This window comes from Furipterus horrens, unplaced genomic scaffold (genome assembly GCF_987537825.1).
Source record: "Furipterus horrens unplaced genomic scaffold, mFurHor1.1.pri manual_scaffold_13, whole genome shotgun sequence".
Lineage (NCBI taxonomy): Eukaryota > Metazoa > Chordata > Mammalia > Chiroptera > Furipteridae > Furipterus > Furipterus horrens.
The window spans coordinates 25,417,997-25,443,527 of NW_028327183.1; the positions used below are offsets into that span (position 1 = coordinate 25,417,997).

The 25,531-nt window shown below is 49.6% G+C and overlaps 1 protein-coding gene across 1 annotated transcript in view; it reads left to right on the forward strand.

Moving 5' to 3' along the window:
* Nucleotides 1–25,531, forward strand: part of CMIP (c-Maf inducing protein) — a 223,102-nt gene that overhangs the window by 158,517 nt on the left and 39,054 nt on the right. Inside the window, exons 4-7 of the mRNA XM_090259536.1 lie at nucleotides 13,191–13,352; nucleotides 17,761–17,802; nucleotides 22,568–22,630; nucleotides 25,174–25,254. Of these exons, the coding sequence (XP_090115662.1) occupies nucleotides 13,191–13,352; nucleotides 17,761–17,802; nucleotides 22,568–22,630; nucleotides 25,174–25,254 (348 nt within the window). The remainder of the gene's footprint in view (nucleotides 1–13,190; nucleotides 13,353–17,760; nucleotides 17,803–22,567; nucleotides 22,631–25,173; nucleotides 25,255–25,531) is intronic.

Here is a 25,531-nt window from a genome sequence, read left to right on the forward strand (position 1 = left end):
GTGCCTGTCCCCACGGAGGAGTTAGGTCCTCGCCTCACCCAGTGATGAGAAAATACCCAGGGTGGCAGCCAGCTCAGCTCTCTGGGAGTAGAGATGTTTGGGAGAGAGGCTAATTGATGGGAGACAAGGGCAGAACCATCACAGTCCTGCTTGCCTGGCAACCCTGGTGCCTTCTTAGAACCAACAGACAGTTTTGCAGAAAGCCCTGAAATGGACAGAGAGCCCCTTTTGTGGGGCCTGAAACTACCTCTGACCAAACCTTCTGAGAGTGGTGGCAGAAAGCCAAGGTTTTTTTGTTGCTAGGTGGGAGCTAGGCTAGGCAGGTGCTTGGAAAAGACCCTTTGGCAGAATGGGCTGAATCTGATTTCTGGGCTGGAGCAGATGTCTCGGGGCGAGTGCAAGGAACCCAAAAAGCACCCCTAAGAGGTCAGGGACCAACTCAGCATGGGCCAGAGCTGGCGGACTTGAGCCGCCCGTTGGCATGTGTTCGCTCTTGAAGCCTTTGTCAATGTCTGCATTAATTGATCAGAACCTCTTCCAAGGTGCTCCTAAATTAAGGCCCTCTGTAGAAGGAGCCGTGGCTGCAGCCCAGGGGAGACAGCCCGACAAGGAATGGAGCCCAAACAAAGGAACGAACAGATCAGATGTCCTTTGAAGCACTGGAAGCGCTAGATAAAGTTCTTAGTCAAATAAACAGCCGAGGCTCCTGTTGAGATGCTACCGTCTTGAGGCCGAGCAGGGAACTCCTTATTTGGGATAGAGGTTTCCCTTTATCTGGCCCAGAAGAAACAGCCTTGTGCTGGTCTGTTCGTTTCAGGAGAGTGAAACTCACTAGGGACCTACCCTGCCCACATGACAGATGAAGAGCAGCCTCTGGTACAGTATTTGCATTTTTAAATTTATTTGGTGAGTTGCTATGACTCGGGGGTTTCTTCAGAAAATGGCATCTTCTATTAACGATTAATGAGAGGTCTTCACTGCAGTCTTTATTAATAGGCTAAGGTTCTGCATGGGGCTCCCAGCCCCAGTAACGTCATTGGAAAATAACAAAATGTTTAAAAGGTGGGGTCTCACCCATGCCTTGGGTGTGGAGTGACTGTGTCATTATTTGTAATTAGGGCGAAGCAGGACATGTTTCTGGACATTTGAAAGACTGGGGAAGACAGGTGGGCTGTGTTCTTGGGGAATCCCAGAAATATATGCTGGACCTGGGGGGCTAACTCAGGGCAGACAGTGGTCCCGTGAGGTAGAGCTCTAGCCAGGAGGGGAGTGCCACTCACTGAGGTATAGTGGCCACAGTGGTCTAAAGGCAACTGCCAGAAAGACCTTTGAGAGGGTTTGCACGGAATGCTGAGGGCGGGCAGGAGGACATCTGTTTGCTCTGTTTTCATTTTCTAAATGTCTGTGTTCCTTTTGCCTAGTGGTATTTAAGGTGGTTTACGAAAACACACCGTGTGGGAAAATCTACACTAATTGATATGGATCAATTTCCCCCAGGTGTTAGAGAAAGAAAGCAAGAGGAAGCTACCTAAGTATAATGTGGTGGCCTTTTTGTAAAACAAGATGAGGAACACAGCAACAAAAACTGAGGACAAAGTAAATCTCTCTGTACATTTGTGTTTGATTATATGTGGCTGCAGAGAAAGGTCTGAACTGATAGATACCAGGGGCCAGCTAACTCTTCAGTCCACCACCTGTTTTTCTAAATAAGGGGTTTTATGGGGACACAGCCCCACCCATTCATGCCACAACAGCAGAGTGTGGCTGGAAAAGCCTGGAATATTTATTATCTAGCTCTTTGCAGAAAATGTTTGTAGAACCCTGATATGTGTTATGGTGTTAGCATGGATTCAGAGGTAGTTTTGAAAAAGCCAAGGTGTATGAGGTGGGCTGGTACCTATACTTTTATATTGGTATGTGCATGCGTGTGCATGTGTGTGCACAGAAAGGGAATCTATGCAATGATGGTCACCAACATACAAATGTGCAGGCCATGAGCCCCTGTGACAGAGGTCTTGTGCCCTTTACTCTCTTCCCTAACGCTGCTCCGTACCATGCTATTTAGCAATAAACATGTATTATTTCAAAAATCAGGTAATCTACTGGAACACTGAGAAGTCAGGCATAATAAGATGTCACCTACCCTCCAGCTCTTTCTAAGAAAGTGGGATTCTTACCAGTTTGATAATTCTGTGGAAGGGGCAGAAATTGATTCCAATTTCTGAAATCTTTGGGGATTTGTGCCTTTATTTCTTTTTAATTAAATGCTCAGTACATGGATATGGCTTCCTGCAATAGTTTGAAATAGCATAGATAAAACTGAAGCTCCTCCTTGCTACCGCATTCCCCTCCAAGCTACTTCCCTCTCCCAGGAAGACAGTAGTCATCAGCCTGACATGTCCTGCCTTCCCCCCACCCTGTGTGTTAGATCCATACATGCGCAGTCTGTGCTTGTAAGTGTATATGTACACATATGTCTGTGTGTGGTTTTGCTTCTACACGTAGTGCGTCATGGGGATGGAATCCGTGGCAGATCTTTTATCGTCCATTGTTTTTCTCTGCTCTCTAGTATTACCCTGTACACGTGGGCCAGTTTATTTAAGAATTTCTCTACTGGTGAGCAGTTAGGGGATTCTCTAGCCATCCTTATTGTTTCTCAGAGGTTAACTATCTTTACTCAATATCCTGCTGAACTCAATAGCGACCATTTATTGAGCACCTACAAAGGGCAGGGCATTCAGTATGAAATACTACATTTAAACTTGTTGACAGCTGCAAGAGGCAGGTGCTGCTATTAGCCCATTTACAGATGAGGAAACTGAGGTTCAGGGGGGTGATATTGTTTGCCGTAGGCTGCACAGCTTATAAGTAGCAGAATAGAAATTTGGGTGCAAAAGCGCTCCACTCTCAGCCCATACCTCGGAGCCAAAACAGGGCCTTGGCTGAACCTCTGTGTTCCCAGGAGTTGACAGGCTGGTGGGGGAGGTGAGTGAGCAAAGAGCAGTGACTGGTGTAGTTTTGGGTGTGCTAAGCATAGGACTGCCCTACCCCCACCCCCGGCTTCCCTTGAGTGCTGTGACCAGGCTGGAAGGCGCATGCGGCCCCACCCCGGGCACTGTTGATCAGCAGGGGGCTGCTGGGAGAAATGGCCTCACTGGGGTTAGAGCCACATGGAGACAGGAGAGCGTTTCCAGATGCTGAGAGCAGGTCTGCGGCTGTGCCATGACTCAGGACAATGAGATGGCCCTGAGGAGGGGTCCTGGTTCAGACAGGCAGTTCTGACCTAGCGCACATTGTTGTCCCCCCGCCATGCTGTTGTGACCTCATCTGTACAATGGGGGTTGCACCTGCCCCCTTAGACTGGATCAGCAGTGCTGACCTTTGGCTGCACACTCGAATCACCTGGGGATTTTGCATATACTTCATTTAATGAGGTAAAATATATATAACATGAAATTTACCATTTCAATCATGTTTAAGTAGAATAAAGTTGCACGACACTCACGTTGTTGTGCAGCCAACCAGTACCATCATCTCCAGAACTTTTCCATTTTCCCAAACTGAAACTCTCTCCCCTTTAAACACAACCCCACCCCCCCATTAAACACAAAGTCCCCATCCTCCTCCCCCAGCTCCCGCACCCACCATCCTACTTTCCGTCTCTTTGAATGTGACTCCTCTAGGTCTCTCATATAAGTGGAATCATATTTGTCTCTTTGTGACTGGCTTATTTCACTCAGCATAACGTCCTCAGGGTTCATCCATGTTGTAGCGTGTGTTGGAATTGCCTTCCTCTTCGTGGCTGAATAATTCTTCATTACATGGATGGATGTCTGTTCACCCACCTGATGAGATTGGCCTGGGGCTGGACTCTGTTAATGGAAGGTTGTTAAGCCCCCTCAGGTGGTTTTGATGCGTAGCCAGTATTGAGAACCCCGAAATAGTTATTTTGGGGTGAGCACCTAGCTCAGCGCCAGGCCGTAGGAAGCCCTTGTTTGTCAGTGGTGTCATGGGGGTTGCTATTGGCTGATGTGTGACCCTCATCAAAGGAAAGGGGGCTCTCTTTGCTTTGAGCTGGAGTCTCCCTCATGACCCCTCTTTGCCAAGGACTCTAAGCCAGCCTTGTGTTGACGTCCTGCCTGAATTCTCCTGGGAAGTCCCCTGTTGCTTCCCTGGGTGACCAGTAGGCTCCTCCCAACATCATCGACAGCGCCAGTGTTCAGGTGTGCAGGTGTCCCTGCCCAGCCTTCCCTGAGGTAGTGAAGGACCAGGGGCCTGTGCATTCTGGTTATAGGCATAGGGCAGTGAGACCAGCATTTCTAGCCCCTCAGGGAGTAGGAAAGACGTGGCAGAGGGGTTGTCAGCTCTTTCCTAGGAAGACAAAACCCAAGAAACTCCAAACCGAGCGTAAGCTGCGTGAGGCTGCTGAGTGCAGGGGCACCTGTGTGCTAATGCCCTATCACCCAAGGTCCCACAGGGGCCCTAGCTGCTACCTTCACCAGGTAAAAGGGTTAGAAGGGTCAGCTCAAATGGCAGAAGCAGAGCAGTGGAGAGATTAGGAGCCAGGTTTCCTGGGGTCCTTCTGTCCTCTGTGGCCCACCAGCTATATGAGATTCCAATGGCTGCTATGACAAAGTACCACCCACCTGGTGGCTTCTGGTGGCTGCTACAATCCTTGGCATTCCTTGGCTGGTAAGGGCATCACTCCAGTCTCTACCTCCATCTTCCCACGGCCTCCTCTCCCGTGTGTATATGTGTGTCTTCACATGGCCTTTTTTTAAGGTGCTAGGGCTTAGATTTAGGGTCCACCCTTCAACATGATCTCATTTTAACTCGATAGCATCTGCAAAGAGCTATTCCCAAATAAGGTTACAATCTCAGATACCAGAGGTTACGACTTGGACATATCACTTTGGGGGACATAGTTCAACCCATAACGCCAGCTGTGTGACTTCAAGCAAGGTGTTACTCCCTCAGTGTGCCCTTCTCCTGTGTATCATGTGGAACAGAGTAAATGTGTCTGCCTCGTAGGGAGCAGTCAGTGAGGGTTCAAGAACATCATTCTTATATGGAATCTACCGAAAAGTGCAGGCTCCTTGGCTGCCCCCTGACTTGGAGTTGGAATCTGCCTTTTAACAAGACCTACCCCTCCCAACACCACCCCTGGTTCCTGCACACAGCAGCATTTGGGGAGCACTGGGCAGGGTTAGAGGGTTTGGTGCAGTGCCTGGCACAGTGGAAACACTTCATATGTGTTAGCCATTAGTTCGGATTTTTATTCTCCTTTTTACAAACACTGAAAGCATCTCCCATGTGCCTTAAGTGGTTCTAGTCAGTGCACAAAACAGTAAAGAAACAAACAAGGGCCCAAGGAGCCTGGAGCCGAGTGAGAAAAAGTCACATACAATTTTTAAAATGTAGTCAAATGGATGTGCATGGTGATTGGATTTTGCAAGAGTGCAGCAGGCCCTAAGCGCCTGGTAGGATGTGATACTCAGCTGGGAGACTGGCACCAAGGCCAGTTCATCTCACGAGCCAGAGGCACGGTTTCCCAGGCAACCAGCCGATGCCCTAGAGATGATGAGCAGGACACTGTGCTCAGGTTCCTGCTGTTTCCTTGGAAGCGGCAATGACTGCAGGGAGACTGCCTCCAGTGGGCACTTGGCGGGCTGAGTGCCCAGGCACTTTCCCCTCTTTCAAACAAATCGCCTGTCTCCCCAGGACCTGGCTCGCCAGGCACATGTCAGCTGGACACCCAGCTGCAGCCAGTCTGGCACTCTCACTGGCAGCTAGGGAGGTGAAGCTCAGCTCTCCAATTTCAAGGCTTTTTCGTTTCAGCAGGAGGCAGCAGCATCGGTCAGGGCAGAGAAAGCACCCAGGTGTGCCTCTCAGAGTGGCTTGGTAGTTGGGTGCTCAGGACCCAAAACTAGATCTGGGTCCCATTCCAGCTCTGGCTCTTACTTGCAACACGACTTAAACTTTCTCAGCCTTGGTTTTCTTGTCTGTAAAATGGAACTAATAATACTACGCACCTTGTTGGAAAATTATTTTATGCAAAGTGCTTAGCAAAGGGCCCAGCCTATAGAGAGCCCTCTAAAAGTGTTAACAATTACACACTTGTGTCAGTTGTCACAACCCATTATGGTTGTTCCTGGGACGCAGTAAGCCTTGGATGAGTGATAGTCACTGTTGCTGTGATAAGTGGCTTTCTTAGAGTGAATGGAGCCATGCCTTTTGCTCCAGCTGACAGGGCTGGGCTGTCTCATTTTGCATTGTTTCCTCCACTCCTTTCCCCTCTGTAGAGCCAGTGTCCAGAGCAGGTGTCCCTACACTTATTCTGAAAACCCTGAGTCCCTAATCATTGGTTAGTCCATCTGTCATTTGTTAGGCCCGCAGGTAACAGTTGAGCAATTGTATTGGCCATAAGGTAAGCGACGCTGTGAGCTGATCTGAGGTTGATGGCTAAGACCTGAGGGCCAGATGGGCAGTTTAGAGATGACACACATGGGCCACTCACAGGCAGGGGTTGTATCTGAAGGCAAGTGGTGATCTCTGATGCTAAAAGGATTTAGGGGAAGCCATTCTAGAGGACTAAAGAGAAGGCCAAAAATGTCCCCCTGCCTAAGTGTCACGGCCCCCAGAAGCATACTGGCTTAGCAGGGATGTTGAGTTGCCTAGCAACATCAGAATTCACAGCCCCAGAGAGCGTGAGCAGGTCAAAGGCACCTGTCTAAGAATCAGGGAAGCCAGAGAAGTCACTCAACCAACCAGTCATTCTCCCTGATTGTGCAGGGGACGTTTGGGACGGCGACCTGTAGACCCGGAGAGAAAGTTGGAGGCGCTGGGCAGAGGTGGGCAGCGTGTTGCTCACATACTCGCCCCAGCAAATACGCATTGCCTGAGTGATGGGAAGAAACAGCGAGCACCTTGCTGGTTCCCTGGGGGCAAGGTGACGAAAGGGACTCCAGCACTTTAGGACAGCATTGCCCACTAGAACTTTGTACGGTGATGCAAATGTTCTCTATCTGCACCATCTGGTATGGCAGTTATTAGCCACACGTGGCTCTCAAGCAGCTGAAATGTGGCTAGTGGGACCGCGGCACTGATTACTTGTAGTTCATTTTGATTAAGTTAAATGTAAGTAGCCACATGGGGCTGGTGGCTTTCATGCTGGCAGCACAGCTTTGGGATCTCACTGGAAAGAAATTCTAGTAGGTAGTCTAGTTTCTCCGCGGCTTGTTTTTCTCTGTGGCTCAGGAGTGCCTGTGCAGCCTTTCCTTAATGTTAGGTAGTGGGAGCATGCGTGCTTACGTGAGCCCGAGCCTCCGAGGCTGCAGCAAGCAGCGGAGCAGCAGCCCCTATCATTGGGAGGCATGCTTCCAGCACATTCTGAGTCATGCCTTCCCTGGTGAAGGACACAGTCCCAGTGGCAGCTCGTCTCCTGTGTCCTGTGGAGGAGCCAGCAGGCCCTGCTTTCCCAGGCCTGAGAACTCCGGCGTCTGTCTGTCGTTGCCTCTGCTGTGGGGGCAGTCGCCAGAGAGATGGTGGATGTTGCTCCGGTAACGTACCCTCCCTAACAAGCAGAGGGTAGGAACTGCAATGGAGTGAGTGACTCTTCCTCATGGGAGGCAGCAGGCTCCTCCTGCTGGCTCTGTTGTTTCAGGAGCCGGTGGGGCTTAGTCATCAGTGCCAGGAGCCCTCCTAAGTCCTGCCTGCTTTGGACCATTCATTCCCAGGACTTGGTAGGTGATAAGAGTGAGAGCTGCTGCTTAGCTAGGAATGGTGCTGGATGCTTTATATATATTGTTTCATGGAATAGTCATGGCAAACCTTTGATGCCAGTTATTCTCGTCCCACATTGCAGATGAGGAAAGTAGGGTGTGAGTAATAGACTAAGTTCCGTGAGCACCAGCCTATCTGTTTTGCTCACCTTAGTGCTTAACACAGTGCTTGTCACGTCAGAGTAGATGGTTCCCAGTAATTTTTGTTGTTTGTTGGTTGGACAAATGAATGGATAATGGATGAATGAATGGATGGATGGGTGGATAGATGGATGAGTGGATAGATGGATGAGTGGTTGGGTGGATGGATAAGTGAATGGATGGATGAATGGTTGGATGGTAGGTGGGTGGATGGGTGGATGGATGAAGTAAAGCTTAGAATTGAACTGAATGAAGTCAGCTGATGATAAAACCTGCATGCTTAATCCCTAAGCCATACTGCCTCTGGCTTTTTCTGGTTCCTCCTCTACCTACCTAGGTTGGGATTTTCTTTACACAGCTTAATTGAGGTATAATTTACATACAGTAAAATCCACCTCTTTTAAGTGTGTGATTTAATGATTTTACTAAATTTATAGAGTTGTGCAACCATCACTACAATTTAGTTTTAGAACATTTTCATCATCCTCAAAGGTGCCCTCAAGTCTGTTTGCAGTCTAATCTCCATTGCCATCCACTTTCCTTAGGCCATGACTGTTCCACTTTTGTCTCTATAAATTTGCCTTTGCAGACATTTCATAGAAAAGGAATCATACAGTATGCCTTTTGTATCTGGCTTCTTTACTTAGCATAATATTTGTGAGGTTCATCCATATTGTAGCTTGTATGACTAGTTCCATTCTGTTTACTACCAAATACTATTCCGTTGTCTGGATAGACCATGTCTGGCTTATCCATTCGTCAGTGGACAGACTTGTGGGTCATTTCCGGTTTGGGGCTATTTTGAATAATGCTGCTGTGGACACTCCTGTACATGTCTTTATGTAGAGTCTGTTTTTAGATCTCCTGAGTAGATTTCTAGGAACAGAATTGCTGGGTCATATGATAAATTTATGTGTAATGTTTTAAGCAGCTGTCAAACTATTTTCCCACGAGGCTATACTAATTTACATTCCTACCAGCAATGCACAAAGATCCTGTTTTTTTTTTTACATCCTCGCAGCACTTGGTATCACCTGTCTTTTCGGTTACAGCCAGTCTGGTGGGTGTGAAGTGGTACCTCTTTATGGTCTGAACCTGTGTGTCTTGGATGGCTCATCATGTTGAGCAGCATCACGCATTTACTGTGAGGCTGGGGTTTGACCTTTTTGACCAGGGGTTGGCAAACTTTTTCTCTAAAGGGCCGGATAGAAAATACATGGGGTTTTGTGGGCCATATTTGATTTCTGTCGCATATTTCTTTTTCACAACCTTAAAAAATGTAAGACCATTCCTGGCTTCCTTGCACAGAAACAAGCAGGGAGATAGTTTGAAGGCCCCATCAAAAGATTCCAGGAGTCCATCCACTCTGGACATGGCAAGAGGGTCACCCACCCCTCTTGGTGAAGTGGGCTCAGTGGGAGGACCACACTGCAAAGCTGAGGACCAGACTCCTGGGAAGGCTGGCAGTCAGGGTTCCCGGCCCCACCATGATTCATCGCCAGCTGAGCTCATCGGAGTTCTTGGGAAGAAACCTGCTAATATGTCACCCAAGGCAGAGCCACTGGGCCCCTGGGGTCCTGACGGGCTTCCCTCTACCTGTAGCTGCCGTGTCCCAGAGCTCAGAGCCTCTTCTGAAACCAGTGGCCTGTTGACACCTATGACCATAATGTCAGAGCCACACATTCATCTGCTGTCCCCACCAGCCCCTCCCGCAGCTCCTCCACGCCCCGGTCACCTGGACCCTGGCTCTTGGAACCTTGTGAACTTGTCCTGGCTTTCACACCATGCCACCAAGCATTCTTGACCCCTTCTTCACAGTGTCTTTCGACGAATCTTTCCCTCCTCTACCATCTGTGCTGGCCCTGACTGATGTGATAGAAAGAGGGGGACCTTTGGGAGTCTACCAAAGCCTATTTTGACTCTTGAATTGCCCTTTCTAGCTGCATGACCTTGGGCAAGTCATGCCACCTCTCCGGCCGTGTTAGTTTTGTGTGTAAACAGGGTACAGTAGCAGAAACTGCAGGCACCCCCACCCCGACCCCACCCCTCTCAGCATCACTGTACTCTGAGGGCTGCTCACTGTGCACACATGTGACTGCCAGGAGCATGTGTGTTTCTGGCTATGGAAGCACTTCAGCTGGGGCATAGAGCAGCCACAAGGACTGGATAAATGCCACAGCTTCCTTGCTCCTTGGGTGGGTCAGCTCTAATGCATAATCTACTGAGAGCACTGAGTGGGATTTTGCACCCATTCCCACAGTGGGTAACGTAGCCAGTTGTCCCGTCATAATGCTTTATGATGCCCTGTTAATTTACTGCCTTTGCATCCCAGTCTTTCCTCCCCACCATGCATTGATGTGTCCTTCAGCACCTCTAAAATAAATAAACCATTTGTACTCAGGTCGTGTCTTAGAGTCTGTTCCCAGCACTGCTCTGCATGTGACAGCCCCCACCCAGCTCCTGGCGTTACTGTGACAATGGAATGAGACGATATTCATAAGTGCCCAGCACGGTGCCTGGTGTGTAGTATGTGCTCATTAAGCACTAGCCCTTGTTACAACCCCTGGGACTTTATGGCTTTGAATGCAGTCTCTATGACCACTATTCTGGGGCTGCCTCTTAAGCAAGGGTTCAGGTTCCAGAGGCACCCATGGGAGAGCTGTTGTCAGTGAGCGCCAAGCAGAGCGCAGCCAGGAAGGGGCTCCTTGGAAGCTGCGTTGGGGCTGGTGGCACCCAGGGGACCCTTCCGCCAAGGCCTTGCTGCTCCAGAGTCTCAGTATGTCTGCGTGTGGCCAGCAGGGGACTATATTCACAGCCACCCACCCCACGGACTGATTGTGTTCAGTTGAATTTAAATAAGGGTTGGCAGGAACAATGTTTACCGAAGATGAATGGGGGCTATTTCTAAGATGTGGGTCTTTTAATTTTATTTGTTTGTGCGTGGGGTGTGTGTGTGTGTGTGTGCGCGCGCGCGCTTTTCAGCATGGTTTAAATTCCTTACAATAAGCATTCATCATTTTCACACACACACAAAAATGAAGTCATTATTCTTTCACAGATAACTAACTTGCAGGTGATCAAAAGTGAAGGCAGTTAAAGCTCAGACCATGTTCCAATCTAGAATCTGCTTTGGGAAGACATGGGTGTGTATCGTTGTGGTTTTCTCTGGGGCTTAATATATGGCAAGTTTCTGTGACCATTTCATGGTCATTTAAAAATTAAGCAATTTTCTGGGTACAAAGCAAAACCACAGTGTCCAGGACTCAAAGGAGCATTCATCCCTGGGATGGATTGGGTTCTTGCCTTGGGGACTGTCTCCACTACATTAAGCTTCGGGCAGTTTGAGTTTGCTTAGATCAGTCAGGGAGGCTCAACTGATGGTAACTAGGACTGAGTCTGGTACTGTCCTAGGGAAGCCTCAGAGAGCTGGGTGTGTCTTGTCATTAACGTCATGGATTTCAGCAAGTACTCATTGTCACCATGATCCTCATCAATACCATGTTCTTTATCCGCCACCCCCGACAGTGCTTGCCACGCCTTTCTTCCAGTCCTAATCGCATCCAGAATGGTCGACAAGGAGATGTTCTGGTCATTCCCTCTCCCCACCTGATGAAAACTATGCTGTCTTCAACCTTTGGTTTCCTCTGTCCTTCTGGCTGTCTGAGAGGGCCTGCCCCTCTTAGTTCTTGTTGGAGAACCGGTGACTGGGTGGAGAACAAGAAGTCAGAGACAGAAAAGGGGGTGAGGGACAGAGGGAATCAAAGTTGTGTGTGTGGAGTGGGGAGGTAAGTTGACTTACACAAGAAAGGCCTGTGTGGATGAGGGGGAAATAAACTTTGTGCATTAACTGTGGGTGATGGTGCTGATAGGGGTATGATTAGCAAGTAAGAGGCTCCAGAAAATCATGGAGTATGAAAAAAAATAGGAGAAAGAAAATGGGATACTTTTTTGTATTGCTGTGGATTGTACATTTTATCTTTTTAAAAGTTTTCAAAGGAGACTAGTTAAGTATCCGGATTCCTCTTTTGTTACTGGTGGTTGGTCTGTTTGGACTATGTTTTTGAATGTAAATCTACAGAGAGTGGACCATATGGGTCCAGGATTTATAAATATTGCATATTTCAAGAGGCTGCAAAATATTCTTATGCCTAATTTACAAAAGAGGAAACTGAGGCTTGGTGGGTGAAATACTTTATAGGAAGAGTTGGGTGTATCTGACTCTGGACCCTACCTCATCGTACCACAGTGCCTCACTCAGCACAATTTACTACTCAGTGTGATAAGGACTGTGTCCCCCAAATACTTTCTTTAAGGCATTGGATTCCAAGATCACACTGTGTTTCTTAAATCAGAAGCTCAGTGGTCAGGGAGACTCTGGTGGCTTCGGGGGCGGGTAGGGGACCATGACCTCCTCCTCCTCCTTTCCCTCATTCAGACTTTGGCTGGGAGATTGTGACTTATCACCCCAGCTGGCTGCTGGCACATGACACTAAAATTAGGTTTTCTCCATACAGCAGCGCACTTAATGAGGGAGTCATCCAGTTAGGAAGAGAGGTTCCCCAGCAAGCTGGGACAGGGCGGGGGTGGGGATTTGGCTGGGACCTCCGCCTTTCCCCTTCCGAGGCAGGGCTCCTGTTTCCATGATGTCAGAGAGGCGGAACCAACTCTGCCTCAAACCCAGGGAGGCGGCAGCCCTTGGCTTCAGCTTCACAAGTAGCGCCTGAGCCAAGGTGAGAATGCTCTCCTCTTCCTCTCCAGGTGGAAGCTAAAGATGGCCTCACATTTCCTGGGAGCCGTTCTGGGCTCCGTCCCCACCTGGCTGGGATTGAATTCTTTGTCCCCAGTCTGTCTGTCCTGTTTCTCCAGGGGGACCTCTTGGGATCGGACGAACAGAAGTAGTGCTTCCGACTCAAAAAAAGGTCCCTTTGTGGACTGATTTCCACTCCTATTTATTGCCTTTGACTCCTCGGGGAGTAAATCCAGCAGAAGATATGATCTGGAAGGGAAATCTCTTTTTTTTCTTAAGTCCCTGGAAATCATACGGAAATTACTCTTCTGTGTTCAGGAGGCCTGGCTACAAACACACCTGTGACTTAGCGCAAGACTCTCCTTCCTTCTTCAGGCGTCAGTTTCTCAGAGGCAGAGAGTGGCCCACACTGACACTTTCTTGGGGCCTTTTACAGCTTAATGCATCTGATTCTTTGATCACCTTGTATCTTCTGCCCTCGACCTACCAGTAACATGTTTGTGTCTCTTTCTCCTGACCAGAAAAAGATTTACAAATATAAGAAAGTCCTGAGTAACCCAAGCCGTTGGGAAGTTGTCCTGAAGGAGATCCGAACTCTAGTGGACATGGCCCTGACATCGCCCCTGCAAGATGACTCCATTAACCAGGCCCCACTGGAAATCGTCTCAAAACTGCTCTCAGAGGTAAGGCACTTCCCCTTGCCAGGTATTGCACCTCATCGGCCCCTACTTGAGTTATTTTATTTCCCTTTACGTTCCCTGCACACCAGTCCTCAACCAGAACTGGATTTGAGTTGATGCTGTCTCCTTGTTGCTTCTGGAGGTGAGCTGTTCCCCGTAGTGATTTGAGGGTGTTGAGCAGGTTTGCCCACTGCTTCCAACTGAACTGTCCAGGGCTTGTGGCAAGGATGAAGGGACAGTTGTCACTACCCTGCCATGCCCTATGGCTAAGCTGGAGTTGGCACATGGTGGTGGGGTTATGGTCTTGGGCCTGAGGCTGGGCTGGTGGTGGTGGTGGTGATGGCTGACTTCAGAATTCTCTTGTTCACTCCCAAGTGGGAGCGCATCGGGGAAGCCCCACACTGTCCTCCCTCCCTGCCCTCGTGGTGCTGGGGCTGGTAGGCCAGGCGCATCTCCATCTCCCCCCAGCACTGACCCACCTCAGCTCCAGTGGTCCGGGCAGTATGGCTTTCTGCCCTAATTAACCCCTCCCCAACACCGTCCACAGCTATATTTTGTTTATTTCACATAGGATTTTTAAAATCGGGAGATTTCACAACAAAGTGGGGATTTCCAAATTCTCTTTAAAAACAATCAGGGAATTCGACAGCAGTTTGCAGCTGCTGCTGCCCAGCACCACCCGTCCGGGCCGTCTGCTTTGCCAGGCGGGCCCATGCTCTGAGTGCTTGCTGTGTGCATAGGCGCCGGTCAGGGCGTTTGGATGAAGACGAGCCCCTGCCCTCCTGGATGGAGCTTACGTCCTGGCGGGGGGGTGGGGGGGGCAGACTATTGAGACTTAACCAGGGAGGTAGTCACGCTGTTTGTTAGAAGGCAGGGGTGCTAGGAAACACACTTCTGCTTACTCTGTTCCAGGCACTATTCTAAGCACTTTACAAACATTAATAATACTCCTCGTCTACTTGCCTGCCTGGCCCCTGGGGACTAGAGTTGATGACTCCTGATTTAAATTATGCGTGGCCACCAGAGTAACACTTCTGTCCCCTTCTTTCTGTTCCCCTGTCTTGGGGGTGATCCCTATCTTCTGCCCAGTTCTCTGAGTAGCTTCTACATGCCCCTAAGACTCCCACATGAGCTCCCTGCTGCCCAGAACCTGGCCCTCTCTCTGCAGGCCTGGACTGCTCACTCCTGCGGGTCCGGGAAACCGGCCCAGGCTCTGCATGCCTGCAGACTTGAGCGGGCCCCTCACCCTGGGAGGAGGTAGGGTCAGGAGGTGGAAAGAGGCAGTGACGGTCGCAAGCAGAAGAACAGAGGACGTGTCCTCAGTGGGCGACTGGCCTTGTCCCACAGAGGAGTAAACACTCAGGCTCTGAAAGAAATGGTGGTCAAGGTCTGGAACTTGAGGCTGGGTGCTGTATGCCCACCCTCAAGTCCAGGCTTCCCATCCTGAGTAGGAGAAGGATAGGCAGGCTAGGCGCTGGCTTCTCACAGGGGAAGAGAAGGCAGTTCACCTTCTGTAAGCAGCCACTCTGCCAGGCAGGCGCCATGTGCCACACACCCAGCATCTTTTTTCCTACATCTGCCCTGAGAGACGGGTCTTGTTGTCTCCATGTCAGAGATAAGGAAACTAAGGTCCAGTGAAACTGACCTGCCAAGTAAGCAGTGGGGCTGGAAATTCCATTCCATCTTAGAGCTGTCTGGTTCTTTCTGCAAGACCACATTGCCTGTTTTACTGATGAGCTCTGCCATTGGTAAGGGACAGAACTGGGACTATAGCCCAGGCCGCACCTCCTCCACTAAGGTTTACCACCTTCCAAGTAACATTAACACTTCTTCAGTACACGCTCTGTGACCATCTCTTTGGCGGGCATTTAGAGCTGACTTTTTACATTTCTCCCAGAGACCCTGCAAGCTACATGTTAAAATGTGTAGAAGAGTCAACAGAGGCTCCAAGAGGTTAAGTCGTCTGTCTGCCCAGGGTCACTCGGAACAGTGGTGGGCCAGGACCCAGGGCCAGGTCTGCCCGATTGTGAAACTCAGGCTCTCGTGTGTAGGTGGTACATGAACCAGCACTGGTAGAACATTTTCGGCGAAGGGGAGGCCCACCTGTGTAGGACAGTGGTTAAGAGCAAAGGTATGGAATCAGAAAGACCTAGTTCTGGCCTCAGGAGCCAGCTGACCATGGACAGGTTCCTTGGCCTCCCAGTACCCAGTTTTCATCCGTGAGCTGGGGCAAAGGTTAGCCCATCTCACAGACTTGGGGGTCGACACTCTGATACAGAAACAGTGTCTAGCACTGTGCCTCACAGCTGGGGCGTGTTTGACAAACAGTCACACTCCGGTTGTCCTGGGAGATGTTTGAGATCTTGACCTCAAGCACCGGCAGCCACGTGTCTAGGTGGCCTGGTTGGAAAAGCAAACAGATCCTCCCTCCTTGCCCATTTTTGTTTGTAACATATGGGGCTTGATTCTTTATCTGTTCTCTTTACTCGGGTTGTGTCCGAGGCCTACTGCTGAGGCTCCGGCCCTCCCTGAGCAGCCAGAAGGTGGGCAGAAGCCCAAGGGATGGAGGGGAAAGAGGGGGCTGTTATGTGGCCAGACAGTTCTGAGAAAGAACTGTCCATCCACTGGCCAAGTGAAGCCGGCCTCCCTGGCCTCCTGGGCCTTTGTTGAGTTGAGTATGTAGAGAGGCCATTTAGCTTGGGGTTCAAGTGTCCGCTCTAAGAAGTGGCTCTTAGTGCGTGCCCTCCACCCTGGTTTGGAAATGGCCTTCGTGGAGAAAAGTGTCTCTGCAGAGCGGCATGGGCTGCCACCCGTGACTGACAAATGATCTCTGTGCTCACTGAAGGCTCTTCCTGTGCCCAAGTTCATGAGGGACAGGCTGGTCCCATTCAGCCTGAAAGATGGAGCTGCCATTTGCGTGGGCTGAGCACCGTAGCTCGGTGGTCAGAGATGCAGGCTTTGGAATCCACCAACCATTAGCTGTGTTTCCCGGTGAGCAACCGCATCTCTGAGTCTCAGGGAGCTCTCTCTTGAGGGGACAGCAGGGACTAGTAGGAGAACCTTCAGGAGAAAGAGAAAGGGGTGGGATTGGTATTACAAAGTGCTGACATTGTGCCTGAGGCTTAGTGAACTCAGTCAGTCAGTCTCAAAGGAAGAAAGACCAAAGTCAGGCTTTTATCTGTCCTGGAGCTGAAAAATGACTGATGTTTAATAATGTGCCCTAAGTGGGCTGCTCAAACTGCAACATCCACATAAAGAAAAAGGTGTTGGAATCCATGAAACATCCTCCTGAACATTCCCTGATTCTAGGCATTGTGGGAACCTGGAGGCTCGAGAGGCCCAGACTCCGACCCTGGTTCCGTGTCCACCTTCATCCCTTGGCAGCCAGACAGAAGTGGGCTCACTAGCTTTTCTTTTGCTTCTGCTGTGTAAACACGTCAGCTGCCCCAGTGCGCCTTCAACCTGTCCAGGTGGTGGGTGCCGTGGGCTTTTTTTAGAGCTCAGAACAGTTGACCTGGCCAGTTCACTGTCCAGTGAGGAGGCATCTAACAAGCAGCAGGTGTGACTTAGAAAATGTGAATTGACACCAAAGACAGCCTGTGTCCACCAAGGCGACAAAGCAGAGCATACCCTGAAACTAGCAAAGAAGACAGTAGCGGCTATTCCTGAGTTTTCCCATGACTTCTCGTGTATTGCATATGCATCCCTCCCCTCCTTTGCTTACTCACAGGATGGCAGTGTGGGTACCAGTTGTGTAAGAAAATACCAGATTAGTGGGGAAAAAAACTAAAAATTAAGCAAGTTCTATCCATTCAACTTAATATTATTTTTGAAAGGTAACTGTTAGAATTTGAATTTAGCTAAAACATCTTGGGCCAGCTGATAGAACACCCGTGTTTCCTAGCAACCTAGTTTGTAAACCACTGCGGTAATGTCCATGTCACTCCTAAAAGACTCTGGCAGGGAATCAAGACTTAAAAGTCTGTTCTTTACATGTTTATTATGAACCTGTCTTCTGGCTTCCAGGTGGCATCACCGTGGCAAGGGCCAGCCACAGATTTAAGCCCTTTCCGTATATCCTCTCCCAGCAGCCCAAAGAGGATTCCATTTACGGAAGAAGAAACTGAGTCTCACTGAGAAGTGATCTGTCCAAGGTCACATAACTCACAAGCTGTGAAACAGCAACCGGGAACATAATTCCCCTGCCCCAGTTCCTACTTTTTTCCTGTCCCAGCTGTGCCTTTGGGGGTCTTATGATCTGTGTAATTAAGAAAAAGCGACAACAGTGCTCTGAGAGGCTGAAAGTGTTGTGAAACTATGCCGACCTTTGGCACAAAGGGTTCCATTTTATTAACATTTGGATTCTCGTTTTGTTTTGTTTTCTTCCTGCTTTCTGCGTCCCATCATTTAGAACACAAACTTGACTGCCCAGGAGCATGAAAACATCATTGTGGTAAGTCTCTTGCTGTCCCTCTCCCTCTGCCCGCCTCCCAGGGCCCACAGTTCTTTCCGGTTTGAGTTACCTCGGGGGGTGCCAGTGTTACCCACCAGCACGGCCACGTTGCTCAGCTTTCTCTTCTCTGTCAAGCCAGAGCTGTGCCCTCCTGCTTTTGCACATTTTAGAGCAGCCCTGGTTGATTTGGGGGAGATGTAATTGTCAGTCTTTGAGGTTTGTAGTGAAAGTGTCTTAATCGCCTCCTCCTTCCTGTGTCCGCTGAGGGAGTTGAAGGCAGTAGATAGCGGAGACCATATAACTTATTCAGAGGCAAAGCCCGTAGTGGAAAGGTCCCTTTCTTGCCTCAGGCCATGCCTCCTAATTAATCCACGAATAGAACCTGGACTTAATTCCCTCAGATATGCAACGTGAGATGATATTTTCTGGGACTTGACTATGATGTAAGCATCTTTGGGGTAAAGTCTTTTCCTGGGTAATTTTAAACTATGAAACCTAACTCTCACTAGAGAGAAGAAAGAAATGAAGTTGCACCTACTGGGTGCCAAGCACTGTGCTGTGTATTTGAATCCACAGATAACGAGGACAATCCTTGCTCCTCAGGAGTTCATCATCTATTGTAGGAAGACAAATGAAATCACTACAAAAATGGAGGCATGTCGTGTAGAGAGTGGAGTGATCAACTCACCTGGGAGAGAAGCCAGAGGGCTTCCTTGGGGGCAGTAATGTCTGAGCTGGGTTCTGAAGAATCAATAGGAGTTTCCCAGATGGCAAAACAGAGTAAAGGCATTCCAGAGAGAGGAAATAAAATATTAACAGAGATTTAAAGCAACATAGTATTTTTTTTTGAAACGTTAGCATTGCTGGAGCATAAAGCATAATAAGGAAGTGGAAAAGCAGGGAGGGAGAACTTGAAATGGAAGGAGAGGCAGAGGCTTGTGTGCCTGGGAAAGGACCTGGAATGCTCACTTGCCCGGGAGGTCCCATGGCTGTAGCCTTTGAAACAAGGGCAGCATTCCAGACACCTTGCCTCTCAGAGCTGAATTAGGGCTTTGGACACCCACCAGCGTGGCCCCAGCATGCCTGGCCTAGAGAATCACCCTCCTGGCCCCAGCTGGGTCCTGTCAGCACCAGAGGAGATAAGCCGTAGGCCGTTTTTTGCTGAGAGTACAGGTAGCAGCCTCTGTGGAGCCCCAGCCACAGTGTCTGGCACATAGTAGGTACTAGGTGGGTGTTTGTTTTAAATATAGAGGTTTTTCCTGTGTTTCCAGTCTGACCACTCATTGCCATCTTTGTCCAGAACAGGGGAGCATCAACCTGGGCACCCCCAATCATCAATCACCGCCTTTCTCTGTTATACTATTAACAAAACAATTTAACAAACATTTGTTGACATGTGAGTAAGGTATGTGCCAGACACTAGTCTCTATTCCATAGACATAAAACTGCCATTGAGGGAGTTACTGTGTGCTCGCAGAACCTGGCAGATCAACAAATAATCAAGAAATATGGTCAGAAGTTGAAATTTTGTTCAGGGTGTTAGAGGAACACAGAGGACAGATACCTAACCTCCTCTGTCGGAGTGGGTGCTGGGAGGAAAATGACAGAGGGCTTCCAGGAGGAGGTGAGCAAACTCAGTCTTAAAAGATGGACAGAAGTGCTCCCAGGAAAGGCAGTCCATGCAGGGGGCCAAGCACAAGTGAAGGCGAAGTGGTGAGACTGGCTGCTGGAGAAGCAGACGGGAATGTGGGTGCCAGGGAAGGAATTGGCATCTTCCTCTCCTTCTGACAGCACCTGTGTATCCCACTATGCACCTTGGCCCTGAAAAGGAGGGACAGGGGCTTTGGACTTAGGACACGCCTAGGAAAGACATTCTTGGTAGCCAAAGAACTTACACACATGACCCATGGACATGGACAGAGGTGTGGGGATTGCCTGAGGGAGTGGGGGTGTTGGGTGGAAGAAGGCAAAGGGTGAAAAATTGGGACAACTGTAATAGCATAATCAAAAGACCAGGAAAAAAAAAGAAATTTTGGTCTGAGAAATCCGGGCTGCCTTTAGCCACCTAATTTGGCTGGGCCGACCCCTTAGTTGGGCCAGGCTGAGCTTCCCTGCTCAGAGAGGATGCCTGAGAACAGGGGAGAATTTGATGTAAAAATCTGGCCCTTAGCACGCACCCCTCCCCCACCCCCCAGTATTCTTTATTCCCGATGCTGTGTTTGTTATTATGAAGCCTTTAGTAGCCTCCTTTCATTCCAACAATTGCACTATCTGATTTGACCTCTAGGTAATTAGTCCTTTCCCAGTGGGGCTTGGTGTTTTTTAATATACTTATTTTTTATAAGCATTTTTACAAGTGACTTGAGTTGGCATTTGTGCGATAGGTGATTTGTTGGATGGTAACAGCTGAAGTGTCACTGGGTGAGGATGGACCTGGAGGCCAAGTGCCAGCTGCCATCCCCATGCCAGTGAAAGCAGTGGCTTTAAAGTTCAATGTGGGTTCAAGTGCAGAGCCGAATGCAGACCCTGGGCCCACCTCATGCTGACATGACCTTGGGCGAGTAATGGAAGAACTTTAAATTTTATTTAATTTTATTAAAATTATCTTTGAGTTTGCAAGTATTTCATGAATGTATTTTAATTGTTAAAAAAAAAAAAAAATTAACCCCTTTCCAGCACCCTCTTCAGAGACAGTGTCAGAGGTGCCAGCGGTAACAAAGCCACACAGACATGGTTGTGAATTTGCTTTTTGTTTTAAACATCAATGATGACATGCTCGATGTGTTGTTCTATGTTTTTTAACTTAACAAAATGTCTTGAAAATTCTTTTCAGTCCTTTCATGCACATCTGCCCCAGGGTTTCTGACCCGTGGTGCTAATGACATTTGGGGATGGGTACTCCTTTGTGGTGAGCGCTGTCCTGGGCACTGTAGGCTGTTGAGTAGCATCCCTAGTCTCCACCCCGCCCCCTGTGGTAACAATCAAAACTATCTCCACACATGCTGGTATGCTGGTATGGTGGGGGGCGTCACCCCAATTGAGAGCCACTGGCCCACCCCCATTCTTTCTACTGAAAGAATGCTTTTATTTAACCAGAAAGCTATTCAGATAACTGACTTGACGCTCCAAGCCTCAGTCTTCTTGTCTATGAACCACGGACAATGGAGACTTTCCTACAGGGCTGCTGGAATGGGTGCATGAGCTAACATATCTAACATGCTTAACCCAAAGAAAGAGTCCACAAAAGCAGGAGCTTTTTTTTTAGGTACACGGTTTAAAATTATCACCACTCTGTGACTAGGGTGGGCCTTGTAGCTTCCCTGACCCTTTGTCTCTTCACCTGTATAAGTGGAAGTAACACCTGCTTTACCTCGCCAAGTTGTAATGAGGATCAAATGAGAACTGCTGTGGAAGCCTGGAACCCATGCCTGATGCCCACTGTGGGTGCTTCCTTTGCTCCCACTCCTCTATTCCTTGACTCTTTCCCATGAAAGAGGGGCTCCGTGTGATTAAAGGAGCTCAGCCCAGGGGGATGCACCCTGCATGTGATCCCTCCTCCAGAGCTGGGTCTGGGGAGCAGAGCCACAGTCCAGACAGAGGCTCCCTATCCCTGTCCCTGCTGTGACCTCACTTCTCCCTGTGTTTACCAGCCAGCACGTTGGAAGAGGCAGCAGAGTCCCCGGTCAGTGGCCAGACCCTGGGCCGCACTGCCCAGGAGAACCTCCTGCAATGTGGAAGTGCTCTCTGTCTGCACTGTCCAGTACGGTAGCCACTGGCTTCCTGTGCACCTGAAGTTGGTTAGTAGGGCTGAGGAACGCAGTCTTAATTTTATTTCATTTAAAACCGTTCATTTCATATCAGTTAAAATTTGAATAGGCACATGCACAGCCCTGGACAAATATGACCCTGGGCCTGGTCTCCCCATCTCTTTATCAGCCTGACTGCTGGTGCTACAGCATAACCTCCACTGCAGTGACTTCATTTTTCACCTCTGTGCCCTCACCTACACACTGGTCAGCTAAGGGTCCTCTTTTCTTCATGTCTAGTTATACTCCTCTTTCCCTAATGGTTCCAAGACAAGCAGAAGGTCTTACTGAGAGGTCTCTACCCATAGCCAAGGACATCGCTGTAGTGCGCAGATCAAGGGGACCCTCTCAATCCAAACAGGCAACACCCATTGAATCCATGGGACCCTGGCATGGGAATGGCAGTGGAACCAGTAATTACTGACAGCTGGCTTAAGAAGGCTCAGTGAGAAATTAACTCAAGGGCCGTTCAATATAAAAGGAAGTGTATCTGGAGGCATTTTTGATTGTCACCACTGGGTTGGAGTCACTTCTGGCAGCCAGTGGGTTGAGCACAAGGATGCTGCTAGACATCCCACAGTGCACAGGGCAGCTGCCACCATACGGACAACCGGCCCCAAGTGTCAGCAGGACAAGGCTGAGACACCCACTGTCCTGCCTCATAGGCAGGGACTGTTAATCAGAGGGGAGCGTCAGCAGGTCAGGAACCCCTAAAGTTACATGCATCATTGTATGTGTGTTTGTCTAGGGGTCAGCCCAGAGTTTTTATCATCTTCTCAAAGGGAGCCATGTGCCCCAAATTTAGGAGCCCAGGCCTACAATTAGAGAATGGACCTCTTTTGCCCAGAGGATGACAGGAAGATGTGCCCTCCATCATAAGTCGACCCTGTTGTATAGACACACATCCTCTATATGATTCCTTCTAGATTCAGACTGACACTTGGTTCATTGTCTTTCAGGCTATCGCCCCTTTGCTGGAAAACAACCACCCACCACCAGATCTCTGTGAATTCTTCTGCAAGGTACAGCATGGCTGCGGTGGGGCTGCGTCTGCAGGGCCAGTGCGACTCCGTGTGTGTGTGTGTGTGTGTGTGTGCGCGCGCGTGTGTGCACACAGGTGGTGGCTTTGCACAATTCATTGAAAACCCAGGCCCCACCACCTGGGGTCAGGGTCTTGGACACAGCCAGCAGGCAAGCCAGGTATTCTTAAAATTATAGCCCCCTCTGTCAGATAGGTGATAATTGAGGCCCAGGGTCCAAACCAGTGGGTCAGGGAGGAGTGTCCAGCTCTTCCTTGGAATGTCTCCGTGGTTGTCTTGGGAGAGGTTTACAGCAGATTTTCTGGGCTTTTGACGTCAGAGCTGGATTATTTTTAGCAAGGGCTCCTCTGAGTACCAGCTGGCCCACAGTGGGGGCCCAGCCGTGGGGCTTTCCTGAGGAGGGAAAGCAATCAGGGGATGCCAGGTTAGCTCAGAGGAGCCACGGAGCAGGACACCTGCTTTTAGGGATACCAAGCCAGCGTCTCAGTGGGATTTACATGGAACATGTCCAGGGCACGTTGGGGACCAGGCATCCCTCATTCTGCCAGCTCACTGCATCGGCCTGGGGCTGAACCAGCACACTATCCGGTTTTGTTCTTTGCTGTCTGATTTTTTTTATGTAATGACTTGATGTCCTTGGAAAGGCACAGGCCTACGTCTGCTGCTTCCCAGCACTCTCCTGGTCTTATTCCTGATGACTCACCTCGCTTGTGTTTCTTTCCTCCCATGTGGTGTGGCAAAGCCACCTGGAGGCCTGATGGTCTCTGGAGGAATGGGGACAGGGGTATACTTACTGCCTTCACCCCTGCGTCCCCCACCTGGGGAGCGTGCTCTCTCTGTGTGTTTGTCAGGTGACACAAATTCTAGGGAGACAGGATTGTGTTATCCTCTTTGGCCCTATCTCTCCATCAGTAGACCTTTTTTAGCGACCCACAGAGCAGAGGGTGGGCCCAGCCTGCTAGCCTAAAGTGCCCAGGGTACATTGTTATTGTGGGCATGTGCCAGTGTGTGCCTTCCAGTCCAAGCAGGTAAGGTGGGTCCAGGTGGGTGAGCGCCTGACTGTATCTGTGCGTGTGTGCTTGCAGAGCGTGCCCGAACAAAGGTGGCAGGCTTCTGTGCTGCATCCAGGCCCCACCCCCGTGGGGCACACAAGGGGAAGTAACAGCTTGCTGAGACTAAAGATAAGGTGGGCCTCTCTGCCCCCAAGCAGGGTGGGGTCAGATAACCCAGTGTTTGGGCTCTTGAGAGAATGGCCAGCTGCTCCCTCACCCGTCACAGCATGTCATCCATCTCCTCTCTTGATGCTTGGTCTAGTTTAATCCAGATCTGTTTCTTTTTCCCCTTTCAGCTGTGTGGTTTCTCCTAGATCTCATGGTTTACAAACTTGTTCTCGAGCAATGGACCTCTTCAAAGTAAATGGTGGCACAGTTTAAAAAGCAGTGATGGAGCTCTGGTTAGGCGGCTCAGTTGGTTGGAGCATTGTCCTATACACCAAAAAGTTTGCAGTTTGATCCCCAGTCAGGGCACATAAGGGAGGCAACTGATCAATGTTTCTCTCACATTTATGTCTCTCTCTCTCTCAAATCAATAAACGTATCCTTGGGTGAGGATTTAAAAAAAACAGTGATGCAGAACAAACCATCCTTTTGGGGCTTTACCTGATAGACCTCTGATTGGCCCTAAAACAGAGGGCTGCCCTGCCGTTTGGAGGGAGGAGGCCCAGCCAGGGGCCTGGGAGCCTTTTGGCCATTTTTCTTCAGGTGGTGGGGTCAAAACTATAGCCTCAGTGCCTCACCCACCAGGCAGCCCTCCAGAGGGCAACAAAGCTGCCTCTACTGGGTCCACTCTGGGCCAGCTCACTGGATACACCAGACAGCCTCTCGTGCCAGACTTCAAAACCAGGACCCCAAGATCTGAGGAAAAGTTCTGATTTCTGATATCCCAAGAACCAGTGTTCTCATCCAGGGCTGGGAAACTCAGCACCTTCAGGCCCAGGCAGGTTGTGCATGTGTTGGAGTGATGGGGCCTTGTCTGCTCCACCTGAAGCCCTTTACTTTCAATTTGAAAACAAAACGCCATGTCATGAGATAAAATAAGTCTGAGTGCTGCATTTGGCCAGCCAGTTGACTACTGCAGCTTAGCAAAGCCAACAATTGAAAAGGCACAGAATTTTCAAGATCCTGGTGTCCAGACATTAAACCCCTGGTATCCTTGCCTGATTATTGAGAGATTTCTCTGTTAGACCATGCTCTCTGGATCTTAGTGCTGCCAAAGTCTCCCTGTATTAAATAAGGGTCATGTCAGGCAGATGCCTTTCTGTACCATCTCTAACAGTCTCAGACTTTAAGATCAGAATAAAAAGCAAACAAGCTCCCATCCTCACTCCCTTTTCCTAATCCTAAAAAGCAAAACCCTGTGCTGCACATTTCGGCAGGGGAACCCAGGCAGCAGTGCTGAGCTCACTGCCTGCGAGCCCTGCGAGGAACCGCAGGCTCCGCGCTCACCCTGGCCTCCTCTCTCCCCAGCACTGCAGAGAGCGGCCCCGGTCCATGGTGGTCATCGAAGTGTTCACTCCCGTGGTTCAGAGAATCCTCAAGCATAACATGGTGAGTCCCCCAAACACCCTGACCACAGAGTCGGAGGAGGCGGGCACAGGTCTTCCCAGCCTTCCACTTCTACAAAGATTTCGGGTTGGGGTTGGCTGCCCTGGTAGCCAGGGACTGGGGCTGGGATTCTGTTTTAAGTTTGGGTTTTCGTGCAGCCTGTCCCCCTTGGTTCTGTGTTTTTGGGTTCAGGCAATAGGAAGAATCTTTCCATAGGAGGTAAGAATAACAAAGTAGTATGGCTGGGGAAGGAGAGATGAGACTCCCATGTGTAAAGTCA